This window comes from Sapajus apella, unplaced genomic scaffold (genome assembly GCF_009761245.1).
Source record: "Sapajus apella isolate SASKATOON/1434 unplaced genomic scaffold, GSC_monkey_1.0 scaffold86, whole genome shotgun sequence".
NCBI lineage: Eukaryota > Metazoa > Chordata > Mammalia > Primates > Cebidae > Sapajus > Sapajus apella.
This window is the reverse complement of record NW_022437026.1, coordinates 4,853,743-4,879,415: the sequence shown is the minus strand read 5'-3', so window position 1 is coordinate 4,879,415 and position 25,673 is coordinate 4,853,743. Positions and strand designations below refer to the sequence as shown.

The window sequence follows — 25,673 nt, the reverse complement described above, 5'->3', positions numbered from 1 at the left end:
CTCTGAACTTCACACTTTGATTTTATATTTCCAGAAGGGCATGAACCCACACAAATACACACATTCCATAGCAGAGTCCAGCCGAGTTTTCATCAGTGCCACTAACAACCATTAGATGGCAATTGTTTAAATCCACGGAGCTTCCATTTATTGAACTGTGGATGGAGTCTTAGCCCCTTGCGGAAGGAGGCATTTATTCTTCTATTCAATCTGTGAACCCCTCCACAGTCATCTTGCCAAGTAGAAATGGACCACCTTTTTGAGGCAGGAACCCCAGATGTGCCCAGTCTGATGGACAGGTTGGAGCTTCTGCCTCTTGCTTTAATTTGGATTTTTGGGTGCTTGCCTGTTTGAGGGGTTCTTTGCTCCTTTGTTGTATTTAGTTCTGGTTGAGGAGACACAGCCATGTTCAACTTTACAAAAACATGTTTGGTATAATCTCGTTAAATATCAGGCCTGTGTCACAGAGAAGTGTTACCCTTTATGAGAAATAGGATAACAGCCCTTTCAGACCAGATGAAACATGGGAGAGGTTTTTTGGCTTTCTTGTTCTAGGAGAACCACATGCTCTGAGCTGATAACGCATTAAGAACACACATTTAGGTAGGAGCCCTTGCCTTATGCACACATGCACATGTACACTTGCCTTTTGTTTGATTGTTCAAAGCAAAATCTCCACTCCTTCCCACCCCTTCTGCTATCTATTCCTCAAACGAACCTCAAAGAATATGTATTTGGATGTGAAGAAGAATCAATATTATTTTGATACGTTTGAGTGGAATGAAGGCAGGATGCAAAATAATGGGCCTGGCTAGAGATCTGCCACTTCTGACACCTGCGGTGGACTTTTGGGAGAACTGAATCTTGACAGGTTTCAAGCTACTTGCCCTGCTGTTCTCTGCAAAAACTCAGCTTCTGCTGCCTCAGTTCAGTTTTTAATTCACGTTGCATTCATCCTTTCACCCCAGGACATTTCCCTTGTACAGCCAAATGGCTTATTTTCTCTCTGTAGACCTCTCATCCTTGGGACTAGATAGAAATATCTAGAAAGAAGACTCCAGGAAGAGCCCCAGGTAGGCTTCTCCCCGGGACAACAATGGTGTTCATGTCACTGCCTGCTTGTCTTGGGCCCCCTGGAGTGCCTCCCACCCCAGCTGTGGAGTGGAAGTCCGCCAGAGAAGCAAGAGGGGACTTACAGTGGATTTTGAAGTCCTTGTACTGTCTGTCTTCAATCGCTACCACGTACAAAGCTGCCCGGTCTGGAAACATAAGCCCTCCAGGTTTCTGTTGATGAATTGTGGGGAAATGGGTCTCGTAATCTATTCACCTGACAAAGACATCACATTTTGAACTGCACATAGAGTCACCAGACAAGCACCCCCTTGCCAGCATCTCTCATGCAGTGGACTGTCACCTTATCTGGGGTCAGGGCTAGGACAGCAGTGCTCAATGTTTGTTTTGGAGCGAGGAGAATTTAAGGGACCTAGGTGGAGTCAATAGGACCAATGAAAGGGGGTGAAGGTAAATCCAATAAGGAGCAGTGAGGGATGTTATGACTTTGACCTGGAGAAGCCCAGATGAATAGCACACCCGGCTCTGGTAGCCATGCAAGTCCTAACTACTCGTTGACCAAAATGGCCTTTTAACTTGACAAGAGAGAATGGATGCCTATTATTGCAAAAGAGGCTGAGGTGAGACCCACAGAAGTCCACTCTGATGGTTACACATGTTGGACCCAGGGCGACCATTCCATTCCCTGATGCCGATCTGCTCTCAAGAGGGAGGCCTGGGGCAGTGACCTCCTAGCCTCAGTCCTCTCTGAAGTCCTCGTACTCCTCCTAGGCTTCAGGCCTTGGGTAGAGCAGCAGGACAGCCGGCCAACCAACGCAGGGACAGCATGCAGGACACTTACCAGCCACTTGTCCCTGGCAAAGATCACCGTGTTGAGCATGGACTCATAGAACAGACAGTAGCCCATCCACTCGCTGATGATGATGTCCACCTTCTCCACAGGCAGCTCCACCTCTTCCACTTTACCCTTAAATATGGTGATGACTGGAAAATAAGAACCCCAGGGCCATGCTTTGCAGGGACCCCACCCGGGAACCACAAGCACCTCCGTTCAAGGCCAGATCTCCAGGTTTCAGCCCTGTTCCAATTCTACTTTTAGGATGTGACGTAGCCCACCCTTCGCCAAGCTAGTTTATACCAACATAATTGAAAACTACCTGCATGTTTCCCCGTAAAAGAAACTGAGTCATGACTATGTGCCTGGTACAGCGCTAAGCCCATTATATTCACATTATCACGTCATCCTTCCAACAACCCTACGAGGTAAGAATATTACAGTCGGCCCATGAACAACATGGGTTTGAACTGCACAGGTTCACTAATATACAGATTCTTTTTAATTTAGACTAAGTGTGCCTGCCTCACCTTCCACCTCACCAGCCCTGTCAACCTCTGCCACCCCCGAGACAGCAAGGCCAACTCTTCCTCTCCCTCCTCCTCAGCCTGTTCCATGTGAAGGCAATGAGGACAGAGACCCTCATGCTGACCCATTTCCACTCAGTGAGTAGTGAATGTATTTCCTCTTTCTTAGGATTTTCTAAACAGTTTTCTTTTCTCTGGCTTACTTTATCGTAAGAATATAGTATATAACACATATACAAAATATGTGTTAATTGACTATGTTATCAGCAAGACTGCTGGTCAACCGTAGGCTGACAGTAGCTAAGTTTTGTAGGAGTCAGAAATTATGCTTGGATTTTTACCTGTGTGGGGAATTGGCACCCCTCAGCCCTGTGTTGTTCGGGGCCATCGGTTACTTTTGTTTACAACGAAGGAAACCGAGGCTTAGAGAGGTTGAGTAGCAACAGTGGAAACAGAGCCCAGATCTGATATGACATGATTCTAAAACTCTTCTCAAGGCCCCCACCCTATGTTAGGTAACCATGACAATTCAGACCCAAAGAAAGCATAGATGCCTCTTCTACTGCCTTTGCATCTGTTCGCAGCCAGGCTCAGTACCAAATGGGTGCCCTTCCAGTGTTTGTGAGGGAGGCATTTGATGTTTTGGTGAGAGCATGGGTTCTGTAGTCAGGCAAACCTAGGTTTAAGTGCCAGATCTTCTCACTATGAGTTGTATGACTTTAGACAAGTTACTTGACCTAACTAAACTCCAATTCCCAAGTGCACAGCCAGGAAAAGCAATATCTATTTAGAGGGTGATTGTATTGATCAAATGAAATGACACATGTGAAGGGCCAGGCTCATAGCTGAAGCTCAACAGAAGGTAGAAATCATCTGACGTATTCCTGCTTGTTGATCCACAGATGGAGAGGGGAAGGGGATAGGGCCAGGGTCAAAGCCCCTGTCCCCAGTGGCTTCTGCTTATGAGTCGCCTCCAAGACCTGCGGTTTCCTCTGTGGCAGGAGATACTTCTTAGTTGAGTTTTTGATCAAGACATGCACATAATTTTGGAGTCCCTTTTTGTATTTGTTGCTGTAAAGATCTGAGCAAGCTAGTTTAGATACCACTGTTAAATTGGGAGGCTGATGTACCGGTTGGTTGGTTCTTTCTGAACATTTCCTTGGAAAGGTTAAGTATATTCATCCTCTGAAACTTTCACTCTGTAACGTCCTCTGAAGAAAATCACACAATGCCTGAGCTTGCTGAGAAAAATAACAATGGCCTGTACTTATGAGTAAAAATCAAAAGAACCATGTCTGCCTAGGATCTGAGTTTCATGAAAATTAATTTGGACTGGAGGCTCCTGGATGGCAAAGGACACACCACTTGCTGGCTTCATTTAGCGTCTTCACAGTGAATAATGCAGGCAATAGAGTGTCCATTAGTAGCTTCTAATGACAGTTTATTCTCCACTATGCGGTATTTAATCAAGCTTTTATTGGATGCAGCCTCCTTTACAAGGAGTAAGACACTTTGTACACATGCACTGACCCGGATCACTCTACAGTGAGGCTCAGGCTTGTGTGCCCTGCTGATTGGTTACTGCTCATCAGCCCCTACCACTAATAAATGCGAGTGGGAAGAGCTAGTCTCCAAAAGGGCTGGAGGGGGTGGGGGAGGCAGGTGTTAAAGTTTCTCTGGGCCTCAGAGGCCCCAGGGCAGGAACTGAACTGAGAGCAGGGCCCAGGGTGCACTAAGAACATTCATAGCGGGGCAAAGTAAAGGATTTTTAAAAATGCAAACATTGTGCCTAATTTATTCCTTATTTTGAAAAAGAACTGACAAATATATGCATGACTCACCTGCCTAATTATTTGCATGCAAAGCCTGGCTTGTTTTATAGTGCTGTAAACTTAAAAATTGTCTTTAATGGCCTCCCTTATTTTTTTTCTTTTCCATGTTTCTCGAAGGTTCTTCCCTAATGTCTGCCTGTTGTATGTGTGGCTATGGGTCAGTTCCTCCTCCTGCATTTACATCATGACCTCCCTGAATCCCCAGAAGATGTTTTTTCCTGCCTCTGGGGCCTCATGACCTCCACCCTGAGTGTTTAGTACAAGGCTCCACCCATGACTATTTTCGTGGCAAGGACTCTATTAGGAGCTGCAGGAAACAGACAAACAGTAATCCATTATCAAGTCTAACAAGCAAGTATGTATGAAATAGTCCTCGGGTGTCCCCCAAAGAGGGTTATCGCAGTTCATCTTCTCTGTGTTAGCCCTCTTATCTATTAGTTGCTGTATCCTCATCAATACGGATTACAAGAGATGATTGATAGATGGGTAGATGATATAGAAGATAGATAGATGATAGATAGATGATAGATAGATAGATAGATACAGTGGATCACAGAATAGCAAAATTACAGTCTCTGCTTGCAAAAAGGGAGACGGAATCAGTTAACCCTATAAAATCCTCGACAGTCTGGACTTCTGTTCTCTTAACATTACCCTTCTACATCTATTCAAGGGCAAACATTTCTCAGTGTGGACGTGGCCACACGCTTGGCTAGATGAGGAGATGAGCTCTTTGTTAAAAGAAAAGAACACATCTCCCTCAATCCAGTGCTGGACTGGCTTTGAGACCCCATTTATCTCCTTTCTCTGGTGCTTCTATGCTCAACCTGTGCAACTTGATGCTGGAATCCTAAAAGGCAGCAACTTATGCCCTTGTCCCAGCTGACAGCTAATCTCAATCAAATATCTCCTCTCTTTTGGGGCCTCAGTTTCCTTATTAGGAAAATAAAAAAGAAGGGAGGTTGAATCTGAAATTCTTTCCAGTGCTAGAGAGCTGTGGTTCTTCAAATATGTACTGAGCACTTGCTATGTGTAAGGCATTCTGCAAGATTCACTGGTGGAGACAGCAGCCACCAATAAAAAAAGATGGTGCCTGCAACCAGTTTGACTGTCATTTGCGACACTTTCCGGGTCTATTTATTTTTAAGAGGTCACGTTGTTTCTGTGCATCCAAATACAACTGTCCAGCTGAATCACCGTGGATATTCTTCCTGTAGTCAGTAGTCACCACCAGCAACCACTTAAACTTCCAGATTCCATTTCCCAACCTACAAAATATTGCCTTTCCTGGTGGGGCTTATGCTAACTCACGGAGGGGCTGCTGGCCAACATAGGAAATTAGGCTGGGTCAAGGAACTGTGTGGGCACACACAGCAGCAGTCATCTCTTCTCCTCCATGCAAGGGATTTTCAAGGTGGTCTAAACTATTGACACTAAGACTCTGAGCAGCCATAGGTTACAGAGCTCGATGGCCGATCTGGGCCCCACATCACTAAAACTGCATCAGCTCAAAGTTGCATTCAGGTCACTGTCCAGATCCATGTTTTTATTCCATAAAGATGATGGGAAGTTTGTTCAACCAACTGTGACAGGACCCTGGCTGGTAAATTTTAGAATGATTAATCGTAACTAAATGCATAGCAGGGAGCAATAGACTCTAAATTGGGAAAATTTCCCATGTAGCTTCAAGTGTGCAAGTTAGACATCCAGATTTTTAAAGACGGTTTTGAGTGGAATTTTTTTTCTTTTTGGTTTGAGTGGTTCTCACAGAAATCTAGTCATTCTTATTAATGGTCATTTTTGTGTTCAAACAAATCAGGCCAGCCCAACCTCGTTTGAGCCTCTAGAGCATCCATCAGTCAGCTGACTCCCTTAGGGTCTTAAGTTAGTGATCATTTTTAGGGTTCTCACTGTTTTGGAAAGCAGATCCTGCCCCACAGAAGAGTAGGCATGAGGGTCACGTGTATGGGAACAGGGTGCACATGATAAGCCTGTGAAATCCCCTGAGCCCCCACCAGCCTGACTGCAGCAAAGCCCCCCACTCGCCCTCCCCACTCCCTTGGTCCTTGCTCACACACCTATTTTGGTGACACCCACGCTGGCTGCCTCACACCTGCAGAGGGCCTGGCTCACCTCCAGTGTGTTCATTCTTTTTCTTCGTTGTCTATTTTAGCTTCCTATTTCCAGGATCTAGCTGAGCACTTGACTCCTCACAAACATTCAAAATCATTACTGAATGAAACGGATGGATGAATGAGCAATTTCAAAGAAAAAAAAAAGGGCATCGGTTAAGAGACAAAAGATATTCAAACTAGTCTTAATTGTGACAGTAAAAAATTACTAGCATTTGAATAGCAGCTTCCAGAGTGATTTTCCATATGTTACTTCAGTGATCCTCCTTGGAACTTGTGTGGTTGGTTCTAGTATTCTTTTTGCCTAAGGAGAGAACTGGCGTTTAGAGAAGTCAAGCTGTGGAGGCAGGACCTAGGCCCGTTGTGCATGTTGGTGCCTCCCCATGGTTCCTTTCCTTCCCCGGCGAATGGGTGCACATCTGACCTCCCTACCACCTGCGATTCTTGTGGACTTGGAGCAACTGCGTGGGATGTTGAGAGAAAAGAAATCAGAGAAGGTAAAGGACTGACCTACCCTTCTCCTGCAGCTGGTCAGGTTGGTTGGCAGGTTGAGAGGAGATCTAGCCATGGAGAGCAACCAGGGTGGGTCAAGAGCTCCCTTGATGTCAGCCCCTGCCTTGCCCTGCCGCCCTCTCCTCCCCTGGAACCTGGGTGCATGGATAAGCCTCTCTCACAAGGTCAGAACCTGCCAATTCTGGAGACTATGGTGATGGGAAAAAGGATGTCAGTATCTCTACCCTCAATGCCTCAATGTCAGGTGGGACTGGGAATGTCCTGTAGCAAACTGACCCCATTGCTGGAGTGGCATAAGGGAGCCCTGGGTGACATGGAGCCTCAGTGTGGTAGTTTCGCAATATAGTACTCCTCTCCCTGCCCAAATCCCCCATCACCCAAGACTGTAGGACTCCAGGATCTGCCTGGTCCCCACTGTGTAATCTGCCTGGCTTCATGTTCTAGCCTGCTCTGGCTCCCTTGAGAGCTCAGGGCCCAATGTGCTTAGCTGGAGCTCTAAGGTCCTGCTAGCTTTACCAGAGCCATTCCCTGGCCAGAGACCCTGCCTGGATTCTCTCCACCCTTAGCCAGTGGCTGGAGTACTCAGTTAATCAGAACAATACCAGGACTCCTCCCACCTCAAATCACCACCCACCACTTAGAACCCCGTCTGCGGTCCAGCCTGGCAGATGCGAGGCATAATCATGTGGGCTTGGCCAAAGGGGAGCAGGAGTTATCAAGAAGGCACTGGTACTGGGTACTGTGGCTGAAATCAATGGGAATGTAAAGGTCAACAAAGCTTCCCCCGGGCTTAGGTGTTTAGAAAACCATTCCAGGTTTTCACTCTCCCCCTGCTGCAGAAGCTTCCATGGGACAGAAAGTATCTCCCACCTGAGGGGCTGTGTGGTAAAACCCTTCCGGCTGTTCTCAGCATGGTCCCATCTTCACCTTTAGGTCTCCAGAATGGAAAACAAAACAGCTCTGGTTTGCGGCATCTGCCGATGTCCATGGTGTAAATACTTCCACCAGAGCCGATTTCAAGCTAACGACACATACGACGTCATTCGAGACAGAGTTGAGAAGAGATGAATGCAGCTGGCTCTTGGCAGGCAGTGAGTAACAGCCAGCATGGCCCTGCGACCACCCAACTGAAAGCAACCTCCCCCGTTTCTCAATTTCTCCATGCTGTTTCTCTCTAAACACTTCCATAATTTGTGATTGTGCTGTGATTTTGTTTGTTTGCTTGCCTTCATGTCTGTCTTCCCCTTGAGACTGTAAGCTTGGTGAGAGCAAAGGTTTTGTCTGTGCTAGTCACACCACGAAGTCCCCCCACTTGACATGGGACCTAGTATGTGGCTCGATAATACTGGAAGGGATGAATACGTGAAACTCACTTCTAAGATTATTGATGGGTTGTTTCTCGAGCAGTTAGGGAAGGAAGCAGCAGTTGCCAGCAGTCACTTGTACAGGCTCATTAAAAATAATTACATATGATTGGTCTCATTTCTTCTTTGACATGGTTATTAGTCAAGTTAACAAATGGAATAATAATAACAATCGCTAAGCTTTATTGGTTGCCTGGTGCCTACCAGATGCTGCTGTGTTTTATACAGCGGTGTGCTGCTGATACTTAACAACCGTCTTTCTGGGAGAAAAAAGCTCTGGTTTGTCGCCTTTGCTGATTTCTGCGGTATAAATACTTCCACCATGGCCAATGAAGAGCATCCATTCCAGAAATTTACTGAAAATTTCACAATCAGCTCTCAGAATCCTTTAAGGGGCTGGCTCCAGAATGCCACAGTTATACAAACAGAAACTATGCAATCCCCACAATGGCCCTAGAAGGTGTGAACCAGTAATTCCCATCTCACAGATGAGGAAACTAAGGCACATAAACTAAGTCATCCAAGAGCACAGCCTAATTGGGGCCGAGCTGGATGTGAGCCAGAAAGTCTGATTCCAGAGCCAGGACTTTCAGGATAGCATGTGGGACTTTAGAGAGGACTTTGACGAGGCCCCATTGCCATGGCCTCCTAAGGGAGAAGACGACAGACTGTGTGGATTCATGACTGATTGCAGGACCCTTCCAAGGAGCTGGTTAAGAGCCGGATGTAGAGCAGCCTACAAGAGCTTCCACTCTCACCATAGGACACCCATCACAAAGCCAGGAGCAATGACCCCAGGAGAGTGAGACTCTGTAGGGCTTCTTAGTCATTTGTGATAGAAGACCAACTCTAACAACATGGTGTTAAATATGAATAAAAACATGTGACTCTCGGTTTGGATCGATTCAAAATATCCACCAACCGGATATAGGTTAGGAGATACCGCTTGGCAGCAGCAAGTGGATACACAACAGATTGTAGTTGGCCTCCAGCCAGGAACAGTGCAACACGGTGTTTTCCACAAGTGCCGTCAGAAACTGGAGCTTCACTGTCACAAGTGCAGCATCTGGGCTCCTCCCATTGACTGGCTGTGTTAATTTCTTAGCACAACCCTCTGCTGTTGAAAAAGATGCTAAAACGTGGCCGGAGGAGAACGCTCCAACCATAGCCCTCCTGAGCAAACGGGGAAGGAACCGGGGATGTGTAGCTGTTGTGGAATCCCCACCAGGAGAGTCATCCCAGGACTGGATGGTTGCACAGCACAGAGGATTACTGTCAGAGCACCGAACCAATCATCACCTATATAAGGCTGGGACTGTGTGGCCAAGAATCATCAAGGGGTAGGCCACTGCCGCTGAAAAGACCTGTAGCTGACATCTGAGCACCTACTGTATGGGAGGCCCTATATCAGGCACCTGACCTACACAATTTCTAAGCCCCTAATAACCCCACAAGCTGTGCACTGGCCTGCCTCCTCGAAAGGGGGTAACTAGAGGCTCAGAAAGGGGAAGGGATTTGACAAAGTCCTCCCTACCATTAAGTTGCAGAGGCCCAGCTGTCCCTTACGTCTGCCTCATGTCATGCTACCTTAAAGTCTCTTCTAGCTATGACATGTATGCTTTAGGTCATGCAAAAGTAGAAGAAGGACAAGGAGGGGTGTGCTTTTTTCCTTGAGTTTTCTGGGAAGTGAACGGGTTATATAGTTTTTTGTTTCCAGAGTTATACCAATGCAATCAATCTCGGAGCTCCCATGTCAACTTTCACAAATGAATCTGCCTTTTTAAGCATCTCGGCAGCCCGCTAGTTTCCTCATCAGATGAAAGGAGATAACGGTTGTTAGTGCTTAGGTCAAAGAAGAGTCACTGAGCAGTGTGTGTGGGCCACACGTGTGGAAGAGGCCATGTGAAGGCTGCACGCCTGCCGCAGGTGGCTTCCTGTGGGTGTGTGTCTACATGTGAATAACTCCATCACGGGAGCCGTACGGAGGTGGAGAGGGAGAGTGGCTGATTGCTTCTGGGAAGCAGGTATTCCATGCCCCGTGTTGTTATTTATGTCTCCCCACCTACGCTCCCGAGACCCACACGGCTGGCTGTTGCAGCATTTCAAAAGCATTTCCATGGAAGCATCCGTGCAGCCAAGCTGTTCTCTGAGTACACACACCAAGGCTGAGCGAGTGAGCGAGCGAGGGCAGCAGCCGGGGCCCTGGGTGGCCTCGCTGGCTTCACCCTCCTATTGCAAACCCTGGGAGGAAGAAATAAAGACCATTTTGCTTTATGGAGGCTCCTGGGCCTGGAGTTCCCTCCTCCCTGGAACAGGGGTGTGAGGGGAGAAACAGGCACAGGGAAGCTATTCCCTCAGACAATGGTTTGCCCTCTTCAGCCTTTGCCTCGGTAGCACAGAATCAAGGCCGAGCCATCAAAATCCAGAGCACTAACAATTCCATGCTAAAGCCGTGAAGTGGGGCAGAGCAAACCCAGGAAAGGGTGGGTGTGTGGATGCCACAGCGGGTCAGCATGGACCATGGCAGCCCGGCTCGGGCAGAGGAGGGTGCCCGTTCGGGATGCTGCCCAGTGAGGGTGTCAGAGCCCAGCACGGGGTGACAGACATCTGCCTGGGGCAGGAGGTGGTGACAACGGGAGATTGATGACATCCAGGGATATGTAAACATATTATAAATGAGTGGTAAGCAAACATATCACCAAAAATGGGAGTCTGGTTTTCCAGAGAAAAGACGTAGGAATATGGAAAGGGAGGAAATGAGAGAAAACTCCATGGTATTGGTTAACACTGGAGTATCATGTGAGCTCCTACCTGACAATACATATAGATAGATACAGGAATAAAGATTGTGTAAACGTGTGCACTCACGCAGACACACACACTCCCCAGCTCTCCCCAGTGAAACAGCCTCGGAGCATCAATACTCTAAAATTAATGAGTGTCTAGCCCTGACCTGATTTTCTAAATGCTGTTGTCCACTAATTGGAATCAGGGAGAAATGACTGATTCCAGAACAGAGGCGTGGAGGCACAAGATGAGCCTGCAATGTCTTGTGCAGGAAAGCAAGGAGGCTTGGGAAAAGGGACAGAGGCATTTGAAAGGGACACAGAAGCCAACTGGAAGGGCATCAGTGACCAAATCAGGGACAATTTCAGTGTCGAAGCAAGTAGTGATAACAGCTGTAACCTATTAAATAAAATAGGAATCTACAGTGAAATGAATGAATAGACAGATCAGTAGATGGATAAATGGCTGGCTGGATGGATGGAAAGTAGATAGCTAGATAGATAGCTAGATTAGATAGATTAGACAGACAGGATAGATAGATAGATAGATAGATAGATAGATAGATAGATAGATGGATGGATAGATAGATAGATGGATAGATAGATAAGGCAGGCAGGCAGGCAGACAGACAGACCAACAGAGAGAGAGACAGACAGATGTTAGTTTGATGAGGAATCCAATATTTACATGGTTTCAAAGTACCTCCCCCAGAAAATCTTACTAATTACAAAGGGAAAAGAGCAGCTTTCCCATGGCGAAGGCTGGCAGACATTGCTTTCCCCAAGTGGCCTAAGTGATGCTATCAGTAATGAGACAAGCCGAAATTGCATGCAATGAGGACAGCATCCTCTCTGTGATATTTCTACCCAAGATGCGGAAACTGAATCCAGTCATGAGGAAGCATCACACCATCCCAAACCGAGGGACAGCCTACAACACACCGGCCTGGGATCTTCCAGTGTGTCCAGACCATGAAAGTCAAGGAAAGTCCGCTAGGCCGGCTTGAAGGGAACCAGTTATGATAACTAAATGCAACGGGTGATTCTGAACAAATCCTTTTGCTGCGAATGTTATTGAGGCAATTGACAAAACAGGAAGAGGATCTGAGCGTTGGGTGGTGATGATGTGTTAATCTCCTGACTTTGACGATTGCCTGTGGCTTGTAGAAAATGTTCTTGTTGGTTGGAAATGGACATTAATGTATTCAGGGATGATGGAGCATCGCATCAACCACCCGCTCTCAAAGGATTCCATAAAAAGCCCAGCTGTATGTGTGACTTTTCTGTACATTGAGTATTGCAAAGGTTAAAATAAAGAAGGGAGAGAGGAGGAGAAGGGGAGAAGGAAGGGAAGGAAAGGGCGAGCCCTAAGGTGTGAGGCAGAGCAGGATGATGAGGGGGCTGTGCGGTTCCTTTCCTGGCAAACAGGTCGGAGACACCCCAGCTGGAGTTAGCCACCTCCCCTGCCAGCCCACCCCATACTCTGCTATGAATGGCTGCAGGGCAGTAGCCCCTGCAAGCCTGAGGAGGAGGGAGACCAGGGAAGCTGTGTTTGTAGAGCCCCAGACACTTACTGGGGGTGGGCTGGCACTGGGAGGGAGATGAAGAGTCAGGGGCTGGGTCAGAGGTCAGGAATTATGGTGCAGGTGAAACCTGTGCAGAGGCAAATGAATAGCCTAGGTATTGTTTGGAAGCCCCTCGGGGCTCAGGGATGAGACTCAGGACCACTGAGAGGACATCTGATCCTGCCGTGCCTGCGCACAGCCTCAGGGTCAGCAGCACTCCTGGTGCTTCTGCAGCCACACAAACACACCTTACGAAAGGGCCCAGGGACAAGAGCCCAGGCTCAGTCATCCGCCTCTCCTAGCCTCAGTTTCCACATCTGCTAATGGGAAAACCATTTGCCCTATTTCATGGGCCACATGGAAGGATGCCAGGCTATGTCACCCTCCCAGAGAAAGAATCAGCCAGTTTTCTTTTTCCATCTTTAGTAGGCAGATAGGGAGCCCGGGTCAAGCACTTCTCTGAGGAGGGCACAGGAGAGACCCGGTTCTGCTGGATGAGCTACGAGAGGTTGGACACCAAGCCAGGGGTCAGAGGGGCCGAGCAGCATTCCCCTACTTGGGCCTCAGGATCTCAGCTCCACTTGTGGTCACTACAGATGCTGCCCGCCCATTGCTCCAGCCTTTGTTACAAACACCACCACCCTTCCCAGCTTCCGTCCTGTCTCAGCTTAGATCCTGCAGTCCATCACTGTCATCAACTTCTGCGCCCTACACCCCACCCCCCCACCTCCCCCCGCCACGTGCTCCCAGCAAAGGCCAGATCCAGGCAATCTTCCACTCCAAAGGCACCCAAGCTCCTGAGTGTGGTAAGGGAAAGATCACACAACAGCGAGCACGGGACACACTGCACCTGTATGGCCACACATCTCCAGGCATCAGGCGTGACGCAGCCGTCCTCACTCCCCCAGCCTGTCTGCTGCCCTTTCTCCTTCCCTCACATTCCAGGCTTCACATTCCTTCACCTTCTGTCTTCTCGGCCCGCAACTGTCTCATTCTTCACTGAGCAAATGAAAGCAGCAAAACAGGGGCTTCCCACCACTGGCACCTCCGTCTGGACCCACGCTCCCCACTTTCCCCCATCTTGCTACGGCTGAACTGTCCCTACCCCAAGGCACAAGTTGCCTCTCTGCAAGGCAAAGGCCGTCCCTCCACCTGGGCAGGGCAAAGGCTGCTTCTTCACCTGTGCAAGGCAAAGGCCACCCTTCCACCTGGGCAGGGCAAAGGCCGCCCCTCCACCTGAGCAAGGCAAAGGCTGCTTCTTCACCTGGGCAGGGCAAAGACCACCCCTCCACCTGGGCAGGGCAAAGGCCACTTCTTCACCTATGTGAGGCAAAGACCACCCTTCCAACTGGGCAGGGCAAAGGCCGCCCCTCCACCTGTGCTCTGGAGCCCCCCACCACACACACACCCTAACCTTCTCAAGATCTTTGCTTCTGAATTTACTTTCTCCTGCATCTGCAATTTTTCTCTGTCCCTCTACCATACCAGTGAATTACATACACATTTTCATATATCCTATTCTTTAAAAAGAGAAAAAGAAAACACTTCTTCCCTTGAAATCACCCTCTTCTGCAGCTGCTGTCCATTTTTCTATTCCCATTGCAACAAGAAGAGCTGTTTCTGGTCCTCGCCTCACAGCCTCTCCTGAACCTACTCTAACTGGATTTCTCTCCCATTTGAGCCTGTGCTTGTTAAGAGCACCGGTAACTTCCATGTGGCCAGAGTCAATGGTGGTCCCTTCCCTGTTCTTACCTGCTGTGATCCCTCCACATTCCCTACAGTTGGGCATGCCCCCTCCCCGGGCTTCATGGTCCCCTCTCCCCTGAATGCCCTTCAGCATCACTGAGTGCATCTTCTCTCCCTCTTTGCTGCCCGTCTCCCTTGCTTGACCTCCGAATGTTGCAGTGCAGGGCCCTAGAGCCCTATCTTTGACCCATTTATTTCCTCTAGCCACACACCACCCCTAAGTGACATCATCCGTCCTGTGGCTTTAAACAATACCTGTAAGTTGATGACTCCCAAGTAGGGGTCTCCTGGTCTGGCTCTTCCTGAAATTCTAGACTTGCATATCCAAGTCTGACTCAGCGCATCTACCTGGATGCCCAATGGGCATTGCAAACCTAACACGTGCAAAAAAGAGCTCTTGATTTCCTCCTCACTCCTGCCACCTCCATCAGTACTTCGCCTCCAGCCAACCACCACCCACTCAGTTGCCCAAGTCAAAAAAGAATTCCTTGCTTCTCTCTTTTTTCTCATCCCCACACTCACTCCATCCTCAGGTCCTCACGCCTCTGTCCCCAAGCATACCCCACAGTGGTCACTTCTCTGAGTCTCCACTGCCACCCCAGTCCCCGCTGCTGCCCCTCTCACTGGAGCTCTGCAATAGCTCCTTCCTGTGTGTTGCTCATGTGCTCTTGCCTGCAACCTATTCCAGCCCATCCTCCATAGACCAGCCATGTCCCTTGCTTGAAAACTTCCAAAAGACTGCAGCACCCAGAGAATAAAATCTAACCTTGTTTTCCTGGTTACAAATCGTATGTGATCTGGTCCCCTCCTCCCTCTCTGACCCCTGTGCCCTCTGTGCTCTGGTTGCACGGCCTTCTTTGTGTTTCTGGGGCATGCCAAGCTTGATGTATCCCAGAGGACTTTGTACTGGCTGTAACTTCTGTCTGAGATTCTCTTCCCCTGACCTTCGTCAGCCTGGCTCCTTCCTGTCATTCAGATTTGAGCTTCACTGTGACCTGCTCAGAGAGCAGCTAACCTAATGCAGCCACGGGGTCTCTCTCCATCCTGTCAGCTGGCTTTGTGATCCGCAAAGCATCTATCAGCAGCTGGCACTTTTCTTTGAGTGTCTGCGTCTTTGTTTATTATCTGTAACTCCGCCCCCGAAATGGAATGTGAATTCTATGAGGTCAGGGATTCTACTTATCTTGTTCCCTGCTCTGTCCCCAGAGCCTGGCTCATGGTGGCTTGCAGAGAAGTTTGTTGAGTCAATAATGCTCCTGCCCTTTCAAAGAGTCTGCAGCAAGTGGGTCAAGCGGCAGGCAGGACAGGTGGCAGGGCTGAAGCCACATGGACACAGGTTTGTAGTAGTGTGTACAGGCAGGTACCACCTGGGTGTGGGTACTCAGGTCAGACCCAGAGGGGCTGCAGGGCAGCAGGCACCCTCTGGGAGGGCAGAGGAGTTTTGGAAGGTTAGCAGGGAGCACGGCAAGGGCTGCATCCATAGAGCAGAGGGTCGCACACACAGCGAAGGGAGGCTGAGCTGACTCCTCAGTGCCTCGGATTCAACAAAGCCCACCTGCCAGACCTCCCTGCCCAGGCTTCCCCAGGAGGGACACTAAAACCATACTCCTTCCCAACCTGGCCTCTTTTTCCCCCTGCCCCAGACCCCTCAAGGGAATGTCCTTCCCTCTCAGCTCCAGCCTTCCCACCTTTCGGAACTCTGCAGGGAGCTCTGTCTTTTGGAGCTGACCCTTTGCAGCTCTCTGCTGCAGGCGGCCTCTGTCCCGCTGCTCCTGCCAGCCCTGTCTGGCTCCAGCTCACTCTGTGTATTGCAACTTATTGTTTACCATTCCTCTCCTGGCCTCACTGCAGCCCCCCGCGCAGTAGGACAGGATGCCTACAGGGGGCTGCTGCCCTGCCTGCCTTTCTGACGTTCACCCCAGCAGGGCTGGGGACTGCATCTAAATCTGCTGTCAGTTGCAAGCTCCAAGGACGTCTCCTGATCACATACCCTTACGGGTCTGTTTCCAAGATGGGCTCCAGAGAGGAGGGGCTGGGAAATGTCACAGTCCATGGGAAAGGCGGAGTGTGGGGAGAAAGGGAAGGAACACTTCTCTCTATAATCAGACTCCAGCTGAAGAAAGGCCCACTCTCAAGAGCAGCCTCATTGCCAAAAATGCCCAGCAGTAACAGGGCTTGTGGGCAGCAGAGGATCGCATCTTGGGGTCTGTTAGGATGCCCTTGGGCAGGTGGCAGGGAAAGATTGGGCTGGGGCTCGTGGAGAGGGAAGAGGAAGAAAAGGAGGAGGAGGAATGTGGCCATTTTGCAGAACTCAACAGGCTGCCCACAGCTGGGATTTAGCCACAAGCAGGGCTTGCCAAAAGCTGAGAGGAGACTGCTGTGACCCTTAGCTGGCCTGCTGAGGGTGGAAACATCAGCACCCATGGCCACAGTCCTGCTGGCAGGGGCCTCCGCTTGGTGCCCCACCTCCCCAAGTCCAAGTGCTCTGTGCTCCTTTGACTTGCCATCTGAGCAAGAAAGTCTGAGCTTCCCACCCCCTCCATCCAGGAGAAAATACTCAGAGGTATGTCTTACTGTTGTCCAAGTGGTTGGCCTTAATGATCTTCTCTGAGTAGTCAGAAATACTGGAGCATTCGATCTGGAAAGGGCACAGGACAAAGGAGCAAGGCGTCAAAAAAAAAAAAAAAAACCACAGCAAGACGCACACTGGTTCAATGGATGGAGACGCTGAGGCCCAGGCAGGGGCGGTGGCTTGCCCATGGCCGCATCACAACTTTGAGGCAGATTGAAACCCAAAACCCAGACCCCCCACCTCAAGGCCCGTGGCCTTCCGTGAAATTGAGCTGCCTTTGTGAAAAGACAGATCCAGCCACCACCCGTGATGGAGGGATTGATCTCCGTGCTGGAGACTCAAAAGGGGCTGGTAGACCTCATGCTCCTGGCCAACAGAGAATGGCAGGAGGCAGCACAGCCACAGTTCCCCCAGGGGAGGACATGGGAAGGCAGAGCCAAACCAGGGTTTCGAGCCTCCCTTGGCATGATCCTCCACAGCCCAGCCCTTCCAGGGTAAACGAGCCATGTTCCAGGACGGGACCATCCGGAAAAAGCCAGGTCAGGACCTCAAGGCTGCTTTAAGTTCTTCTCCTCCCTCGCATTCCCCGCATTAGCTTTTGCCCCTCCATCTTTGAAAGAATGTATTCCTTTGAATCCGGACGTCTTTCCAGGCTCTCCAGACCTCCTAAGCAAAGGGCCAAGGTACTTGAGAGATGAGTAGACCTTCCCTGAGAGGAGGCCCTCGTGGGGATGGTTGGGAGCCAAGCTCCAGCCCAGGGTTAGCGTCTCAGGCACACGGCCAGGGGTGCTGGACATGGAGGGGCAGCTGCCGAGAGCTGTCCTCACCTCCAGGGCCGGCCCTCTTACAGAGGCTGGCCCGTGCTAAGGCTCTGAGCTCTACTCACCTCCACACTTGGGGGCCCCTCAGACTACCCCCGGGCCTCGGGCAGGGACCATTCCCTTGAGAAGTACTCGCAAAGGGGCACTGAGGGAGTTTCTGACGCCTCTGGCCACGCCTTGAGGAAGGGAGAGGGCACCTACGGGGTCAGAAGGGGTCACTCAGTTAGAGCTGCATCCAAGGAGGCAGACTCCGGCCAGGGTGCAGGTCCCGGGAGAACCAGCCCTTTCCTGGACTGCCAGGTCCCTGGCCTTCAGGTCGCACTGTCTGTGGGGCTGTGATTCCCTCTTCTTCTTCTCCCCCTCTGGCCATGTCATCATCTGATCTGCAAGAGGTGACTGCATTGAGTGATGAGGAGCATGAGACCTGGAGCAGGCAGCCCCAATTCACGCCTGGCCACTGCCCTTCCTAACTGCAACTCAGTGTCCTCCCGAGAGAATTCAAAGCCCCCAGTGCACTCGGGTGTTGTGAGGGTGAACTCAGCCGGAGCTTGTTCGCCGCTCAGAGGGCGGGGTGGTGTCCTTCCCTCCTCGTTTTCCTTTCTTCCGTCTTCTCCTGTTCTATTTCTTCTCTCCTCTCTCTTTACCACCTCTCTTCACTCTCCTGATTTTTTTTTTTTTTTGAGATGGCGTCTCTGTTGCCCAGGCTGGCGTGCAATGGCACAATCTTGGCTCACCGAAACTTCTGCCTCCTGAGTTCAAGCAAGTCTCCTGCCTCAGCCTCCTGAGTAGCTGGGATTACAGGCACCTGGCACCATGCCCAGTTAATTTTTATATTTTTAGTAGACACAAGGTTTCACCATGTTGGCCAGGCTTGTCTTGAACTCCTGACCTCAGGTGATCTGCCCATCTCTGCCAATTCTTTTCTTTTGTGCTTTCTCCTGTGTCTTCTTTCTGCTTTTTCGGACCCCTCCCCCATTTACCTAGCTTTTCTCTGCGACTTTCTCTCTCTCTCTCTGTCTCCTCTCCATTGCTCCTATCACATCTGTCTCTTTCTCTGGGCCTGTCTCCACTCTGTCTGGGACAATGGTCTTCTTCCCTCCCTCTCTCTGTCTCTCTCTCCCGCCATCTCATCTCCCCACTGGAGGACAGCAGTGGGTGGAAGGGGTCTGGAACAGGAGAAACTGTGAAATGAGCCATCCGGAAAGGAGCCCAGCTAAATGTGGAGGAGCCATTTATAAAAGAGCTGTTAGAGAGAAGGGCGGGAGGCAGACAGATCTCGCCAAGTCACCGCAGCTGGAAGGCACCAAGTGGGAGCCTCCTCCTGACAGCTCCTTGGCTGGAGCCCCCGGATGACTCAGGCGCCAGGGACACCATGCTCAGCCCTGTCCCCCACCAAGGCCAGTGCTGAGACCAGGCCTCTGTGCTGGGAGAGAAAGCACGTGGGGGTCACCAGAGGCCTCAAGTCCAGCTCTGATGCCCTGTGAACTCACTAAGAGTTATCTGTCCCTCGCCTGATGTCTCCATCCTGGAGAACCAACAGTCATACCAGTGATGATGACATGACCTGCTCTTGGGCATCCAGGTGGGTTCCTGCCCTCAGCAAGTGCCTCAATTGAGAACATCACAGCTTTTCTGGATCAAATCTACACTTGAGGCAACCTGAGGGCAGCCCAGGCTTTCAGAAAATCCCTGGGCAGTCACGGCCCAAGGGTTTTCCAAGCCAGGCTTGGAGGAAGAACGCTGTCCTGCTGAGTGACTTAGGGGCAGGCCTCTGGAGGCAGAGGGTGGTCAGGGGATTTAGGAGTATATAGTCCATCTGGGAGTCAGTGGCAGGGTGGTTCCCCAGGGCTGGCTATGGGATGGCCCAGCCAAATGCATGGGAGCAAAGACAAGCTGCACGCTGCTGAGGTCACCAGGGCCTCTGCAGTTGGGCTGGCTCACATGCAGGCTGGGAACCTCATTGCAGTTTGCCTTTCATTTTGACCAAGATGAATACTCGTGCTCCAGCCCTGGGCACACTGCATTCTCAAATGTCAGTCCGAGGCTCACAGCTCTTCTTTTTTAGTTTCTTTCCAGCTCTGGACCCTCCCAGGCCCTCAGTCATCAGGCTGTGCAGAGCTGCCTTAGGAGAGCTCGGGGACAGCTGGGAGGCTTCCCAGGGGGTCAGACCCCACATCTAGCCTGGAAGTGCTGCCACAGCCAAAACAACAGAAGTTAAGTTGACCGACTTGCCCTTTAAAGAAAATGGGAAGGAGCTTTTCCCATTATCTCTAGGGGCCCATCTCAACTGTAATAATAGATGCTGAGCATTTGCCATATGCTGGGCACTATTTTAAGCACTTTACATGTATTAAACTCATTTAATCCTCACAATCACCCTGTGCGCAAGGGACTGCTATTATGTGTATTTTACGGATAGAGAAAGTGGGGTACAGGGAAGTGAATAGTTCAAGGTCACATGCTTAGTGAATGTAAATGCAGAACTTCTAACCAGAGCTCCCCCGCATAACCACCTGCACTGCCTCTGAAGCTGACCTTGGGGCTGAGCACTGAAAGATCATGATGACATTGGAATGGTCTTGGGAGACCCAAATTCCTCTGCAAATGTCAGCGGTCACAAGAACCCAGGAGCCATGCATAGGGACAGGCAGCCTGCCTCGCTTCCTGAGAGTCACACCTGATTTCTTCTACTCCTCGAAGGTGTGACCCCAGCAAAAGAGATGAATCAGATTTTGTACTTCTAGGAGGGCGGGTGGAGGCAGAGGGCAAGGGGCCAGCTCTGTGGAAGCCAGCATATGGGAGGAAGTGGCATGCTCACCCCAAACACCTTCTTGGCCCCTGCCTTGGCAGCGAACATGGAAAGGATCCCAGTACCACTCCCGACATCCAGTACCACTTTGTCCTTGAACACATGCTTGTTGTGGTACATGGAGTTCCGGTAAGTGAGTGTCCGCACCTCGTCCTTCAGCATTTCCTGTGGTGGAGGGAAAAGAAATGAAACATGAGTGAATTCAAGGTACCTGGGAGTACCTTGTACACACCACCCCAGGTGACCCTTCAGGAGACTCAATGATATCATCAGGCAGAGCCACAGAGGACAGCAGTGGGGCAGCTGGGCCAGGCGCTACCATCATCATTCCAAGCTTCCTCTGCCTTAAAACTCTACCCAGAAAGATAGTTATGCACCATCAGAAGAGAAACTCATGTCCAGACCTGGGAAAGCTCTGATTTATTAAACGATCAAAGGAAAGATCAGTGCAACACAGCGTAAGAAATTTAAGTTAAGCCCAAAGAAGAACTTTCTGTCAGGGTGAGAGAACAGTCACTGAACAAGTTATTTAAAGAGGATTTTGTCAGTGTATTTTTTGCTTTGTTTGCTTTTTTTTTTTTTTTTTTTTTAAGACTAGGAACATGTTCCTCTGTCCAGCATAAGGGCTTTGCAGTGAGAGAGAAAGAAGATTACTTGTTAAAATGTACTCTGACCCAAAGAGAACATGTTAACTCTGTGTTCGGTGGTGAGGTAGGGATCTTTGGCCATTCAAGGTATCAGCAAATACTTTTAACTAATTTATTATCAAAGGTGATTTTTTTTAGAAATCAACTCTATTGAAGCATAATTTGCGTACAACAAAAGCCCAGGTTTTAAGCTTTTGGTTCAGTAAAAGGGCTTTGACAAATGTACACCACAATTACCAAAATATAGAACATTTCTATCACCCCAGAAAGTCCTTCATGCCCTTTTGTAGTCAATCTTCAGCCTCTCCCAAGATGACATATGATCTGATTTCTATCATCAAAGCTTCCTTCTGCCTATTTTAGAACTTTTATAAATTGTGCAACATAAAGTTTTTGAGATTCATGTATGTTACTACACAGTTCCAAGGTTTGTTCTTTTGTTGTTGTTATTGAATGGTATTCCACTGTATGAACATACCACAATGCTTGTGGGATATTAGGATTTTTTCCAGTTTTTTGCTATTTATTTGTAATAGCAAAGGATATGTTTTCATTTCCCTTGGGTAGATACCTAAAAGTAAGTGTCCTGGGTCTTAGGGTAGGTACATGTTTAACTTCATAAGAAATTGCCAAAGAGTTTTCCAAACTAGTTGTACCATTTTACACTCCCATCAGCAATGTGAGAGAGTTCAAGGTGCTTCACAGCCCAGCAACTTCACATTATCCATCTTTTTAGTTTAGCCATTCTTGTGGATATGAACTGGTGTCTCATTGTAGTTTTAATTGCATTTCCCTGATGATTACTGAAGTAATTTTTTCATGCGCTTATTGATTATTTATATGTATCATCTTTTGTGAAGTGCAGATTCAAGTCCTCTGTTCGTCTTTGTCTTGAGCTGTTTGTCTTGTTCTTACTGAATTGCAGGGGTTTATACATTCTGGAAGCCACTCCTTCATCAGGTATACTGCATATATATTGCAAATGTCTTCTCCAAATCTGTGATTTGCCTTTTCATTTTCTTAATGTTGTCTTTTGAAAAGCAGTTTTAAATTTTGATAAAGATCAGTTTTTTCATTTTTTTCATTTATGATTGGTGCTTTTTGTGCCCTATCTGATCTTTGTGTACCCCAAGTCACAAAGACATTCTTCTTTGTTTTTTTCTAGAGGCTTTATAACTGTGGCTTTTACATGTCAAATTAATTTTTGTGTATAGTGTAAGATAGGGGTGTGAGCTCATTTTTTTCTTGTAAATAAATGGTCCAAACACCATTTTCTCCATTAATTACCTTGTCAACTTTACCAAAAATCAACTGACTCTACATGTGTGGCTTCTCTGATCTAGTCCACTGATATACAACGTTAACATTGACTTGACTGCTGCACCTCTATATTAACTTTGAAATAAAGTAGTGAGAGTCTTCCAATGTAGTTCTTTAACAAGATTATTTCGTTTCTTCTAGGCCCTTTGCATTTCCATGTAAATTTTAGAATTACCTTATTAATTCATACAGAATAGTCTCCCGGCATCTATCAGAATTGTATTAAATCTACAGATCAATTTGGGGAGAACTGACATCTTAGCAATTTTGAGTTTTATAATCCAAGAACGTCACAGCTCTCCATTTATCTAGATCTTTTATTTATCTCTGGAATGGTGTATAGATTTCTGTATAAAGATCTTACATTTCCATTCAACTGTTTTATCTTATTTAGTTTTTCAAAAAATTTTATTTTTTTGTTTATTTTGAGGCCAGGTTATGAGACTGGCTAATTTTTGTGTTTTTTGGATAGAGACGGTGTTTTTTCCATGTTGCCCAAGCTGATCTTAAATGATTGGACTCAAGCAATATGCCCACCTTGGCCTCTTAAAGTGCTGGGATTAAAAGTGTGAGCCACCACACATGGCCCCATTCAATTATTTTATTTTGTGGTACTGTATATGGTGTGTAAAGCTTTTCATTTTCCAAAGTGTTGGTGTATATATGACTTTGTATTTTGCAGCCTTGCTCACTTGACATATTAATTCCAGTAGATTTTTTTTTTTCAGATTTCTTTATTTTTCTATGTAAAAAATCTTGTCACTTGTGAATAAAGACAATTTTTCTTCTTTTTTTCCTATCTGTATGCCTTTTATTTTTTGGTTCTTTCCTCTTGCTTTATTGCATGGGCAAAGACTGTCAGTAAAATGTTGAATAGAATTACAGAGGACAGACATCCTTCCTTTGTTCCAATAATATATCCATTAAGTATAATTTAGGCTTCCTATAAATGTCTTTCATCAGACTGAAGAAGTTCCCTTCTATTTTTAACTTGGTGAGAGATTTTTATCATGAATTGGTATTTAATTTTGTCACATGCTTTTTCATTTATTGAGATGGTATATGACTTTTCTCTTTGTCAATGGGTTGAACTTCACAGATTGGTTTTTAATGTTACATGAACACTTTGCCATGATGCATTAGCTTTTTAAAATATTGCTGGGTTTTATTTGCTAACATTTTGCTGCATATTCATAATTATGAGGAATGTTGATCTGTAACTTTGTCTTAACTTTTCTCTGGTAATCGAAGTTATACAGGGCTCATCACATAAGTTAGGAAATGTTCTCTGCTCATGTATTTTCCACAAAAGTTTGTGTTAGGTACATTTCTTCTTTAAATGTTGATTATAATTCACCAGTAAAACCATATATGCCTGGAGTTCTTTTATGGAAAGTTTTATATGAATTCAATTTCTCTAATTAGTACAGGGCTATTTTAGTTTTTGATGCATTTTATGTCAGTTTTGACAAGATATTTTTTCAAGGCATGTATCCATTTTGCGTACAATGTCAAATTTATCAGCATGACATGTCATCATATTCTCCCATTGCCTGTTGAGTATCTGCATGATCGTCACAATGTTCTTGCCTTCATTTACAATACGATAATTTGCGTTTTCTCTTTTTTTCTTGATTAGTCTAGCTAGATATTATCAATTTAATTAACCATTTCACAAAGCAACTTTTGGCTTTGTTGGTTTTCTCCACTGTTTAGTTTCTACTGCATTGACTTCTGTTTTCATCTTAATTATTTCCTTTCTTCACCTTACTTGGGTCTTATTTGTTCTTCTCTAGCTTCCTAAGGTAGATGTTTTGATCACTGATTTTATGCCTTTTTTTCCACAAGCATTTGACGCTATAAATTTCCCTCTAAATATTGCTTGAATTTTCTTCCCCAAATTTTAATATGTTGTATTTCCACTATCATTTAGTTTGGGATAGTTTCTCTTTCTTTCTGTGATCTCTTCTCTGACCCATGGTCTATTTAGCAGAGTGCTGCCTACTTTCCAATTACTTGGAGAGTTTCTGGATAATTTATTGTTTTCAGTTTCTAATTCAATTCATTGTGATGAAAAAACATGCTTTGCATGATTTTAATCTTTGTTTTGTGACCCAGCATAGGATCTACCTTAGTGAATGTTCCCACATGCACGTGAAAAGAGCATGTCTTCTGTAGTTTGAAGACGAAATGTTCTAAAAATGTCAATTAGCTCATATTGTTTGATTGTATTATTCAAATTTTCTGCATTCTTACTGATTTTTTTTTGTGTCCGTGTCTGATCACTTACCAAGAGAGAAGTGCTAAAATATTTAATCATGACTGGGGATTTGTCTTTTTATTCCTTTGCTTCTGTAGGTTTGGCTTCATGTTTTCTGGAGTTCTGTGCACCACGTTGGGAGGCTTTGCAACGTGTCATCTTGGCCAGGTGGTGCTACATTTCCCAAATTCTCTTTCTCTTACGTTTCCACTTAGGGTGAGTCACAGAGGAAATTCTGGTGGAGACTGAAGGTGAAAAGGAGGCATGAACCATTCTGAAGCCCAGCCATCACTTCCTGTGCTGCCCCGGGGCTGATATCTTTGATCTGATTAGAAGTTGAATAAGGTGTGGGGATTGGTTGTGTTGAGTTCAATTCCGGTTTTAAATACTTTGAAGGTGAGCTGAAGCCTTTCCCTTTAGGAGATCTCGGACCAAAGACAAGATAGATGGTTTACCCAGAACTGGGCATGGGGCATGGTTCATAGCAGGTGCTCAATAAGCAGGAAAACCGTACGGCACAGTGGTTAAACACACAGACTCTGCAGCATTCAAATCTCAAATTACTGCATTCAGATCATACCTGCACTGCTTGTGAGCTCTCTGACCCAGACCAGCTTTCAGCTGTCTGTGACTCAATTTCCTCATCTGGAAACGGGGAGTCATAATATCACCTACTTTGTAGGGTTTGTTATGATGATTACAAAAGTGTAGTAAGTTTCACAAAAATGCTAGTTCTGGCTCTTTGTGATAACTACAACCCTTTTCTTCATCCATGCAAGGAAATAGCTGAGGTGAACAGGGAAGGGAGGCAAAATAAAAACAAAGGCTGCAAAACTGTTTCAGTCTTAACCACAATTAAAAGTCTAAACTGCC

At 47.3% G+C, this 25,673-nt stretch overlaps 1 protein-coding gene across 2 annotated transcripts in view; it reads right to left on the bottom strand.

Moving 5' to 3' along the window:
• PRMT8 (protein arginine methyltransferase 8) overlaps positions 1-25,673 on the bottom strand; it is a 94,888-nt gene that overhangs the window by 23,245 nt on the left and 45,970 nt on the right. Inside the window, exons 3-6 of one of the 2 annotated variants that reach the window (XM_032254490.1) lie at positions 20,583-20,738; positions 16,946-17,009; positions 1,913-2,055; positions 1,197-1,284 (exon numbers count right to left, since the gene is read on the bottom strand). In XM_032254490.1, the coding sequence (XP_032110381.1) occupies positions 1,197-1,284; positions 1,913-2,055; positions 16,946-17,009; positions 20,583-20,738 (451 nt within the window). The remainder of the gene's footprint in view (positions 1-1,196; positions 1,285-1,912; positions 2,056-16,945; positions 17,010-20,582; positions 20,739-25,673) is intronic. The other variant, XM_032254491.1, reaches the window with a different exon arrangement.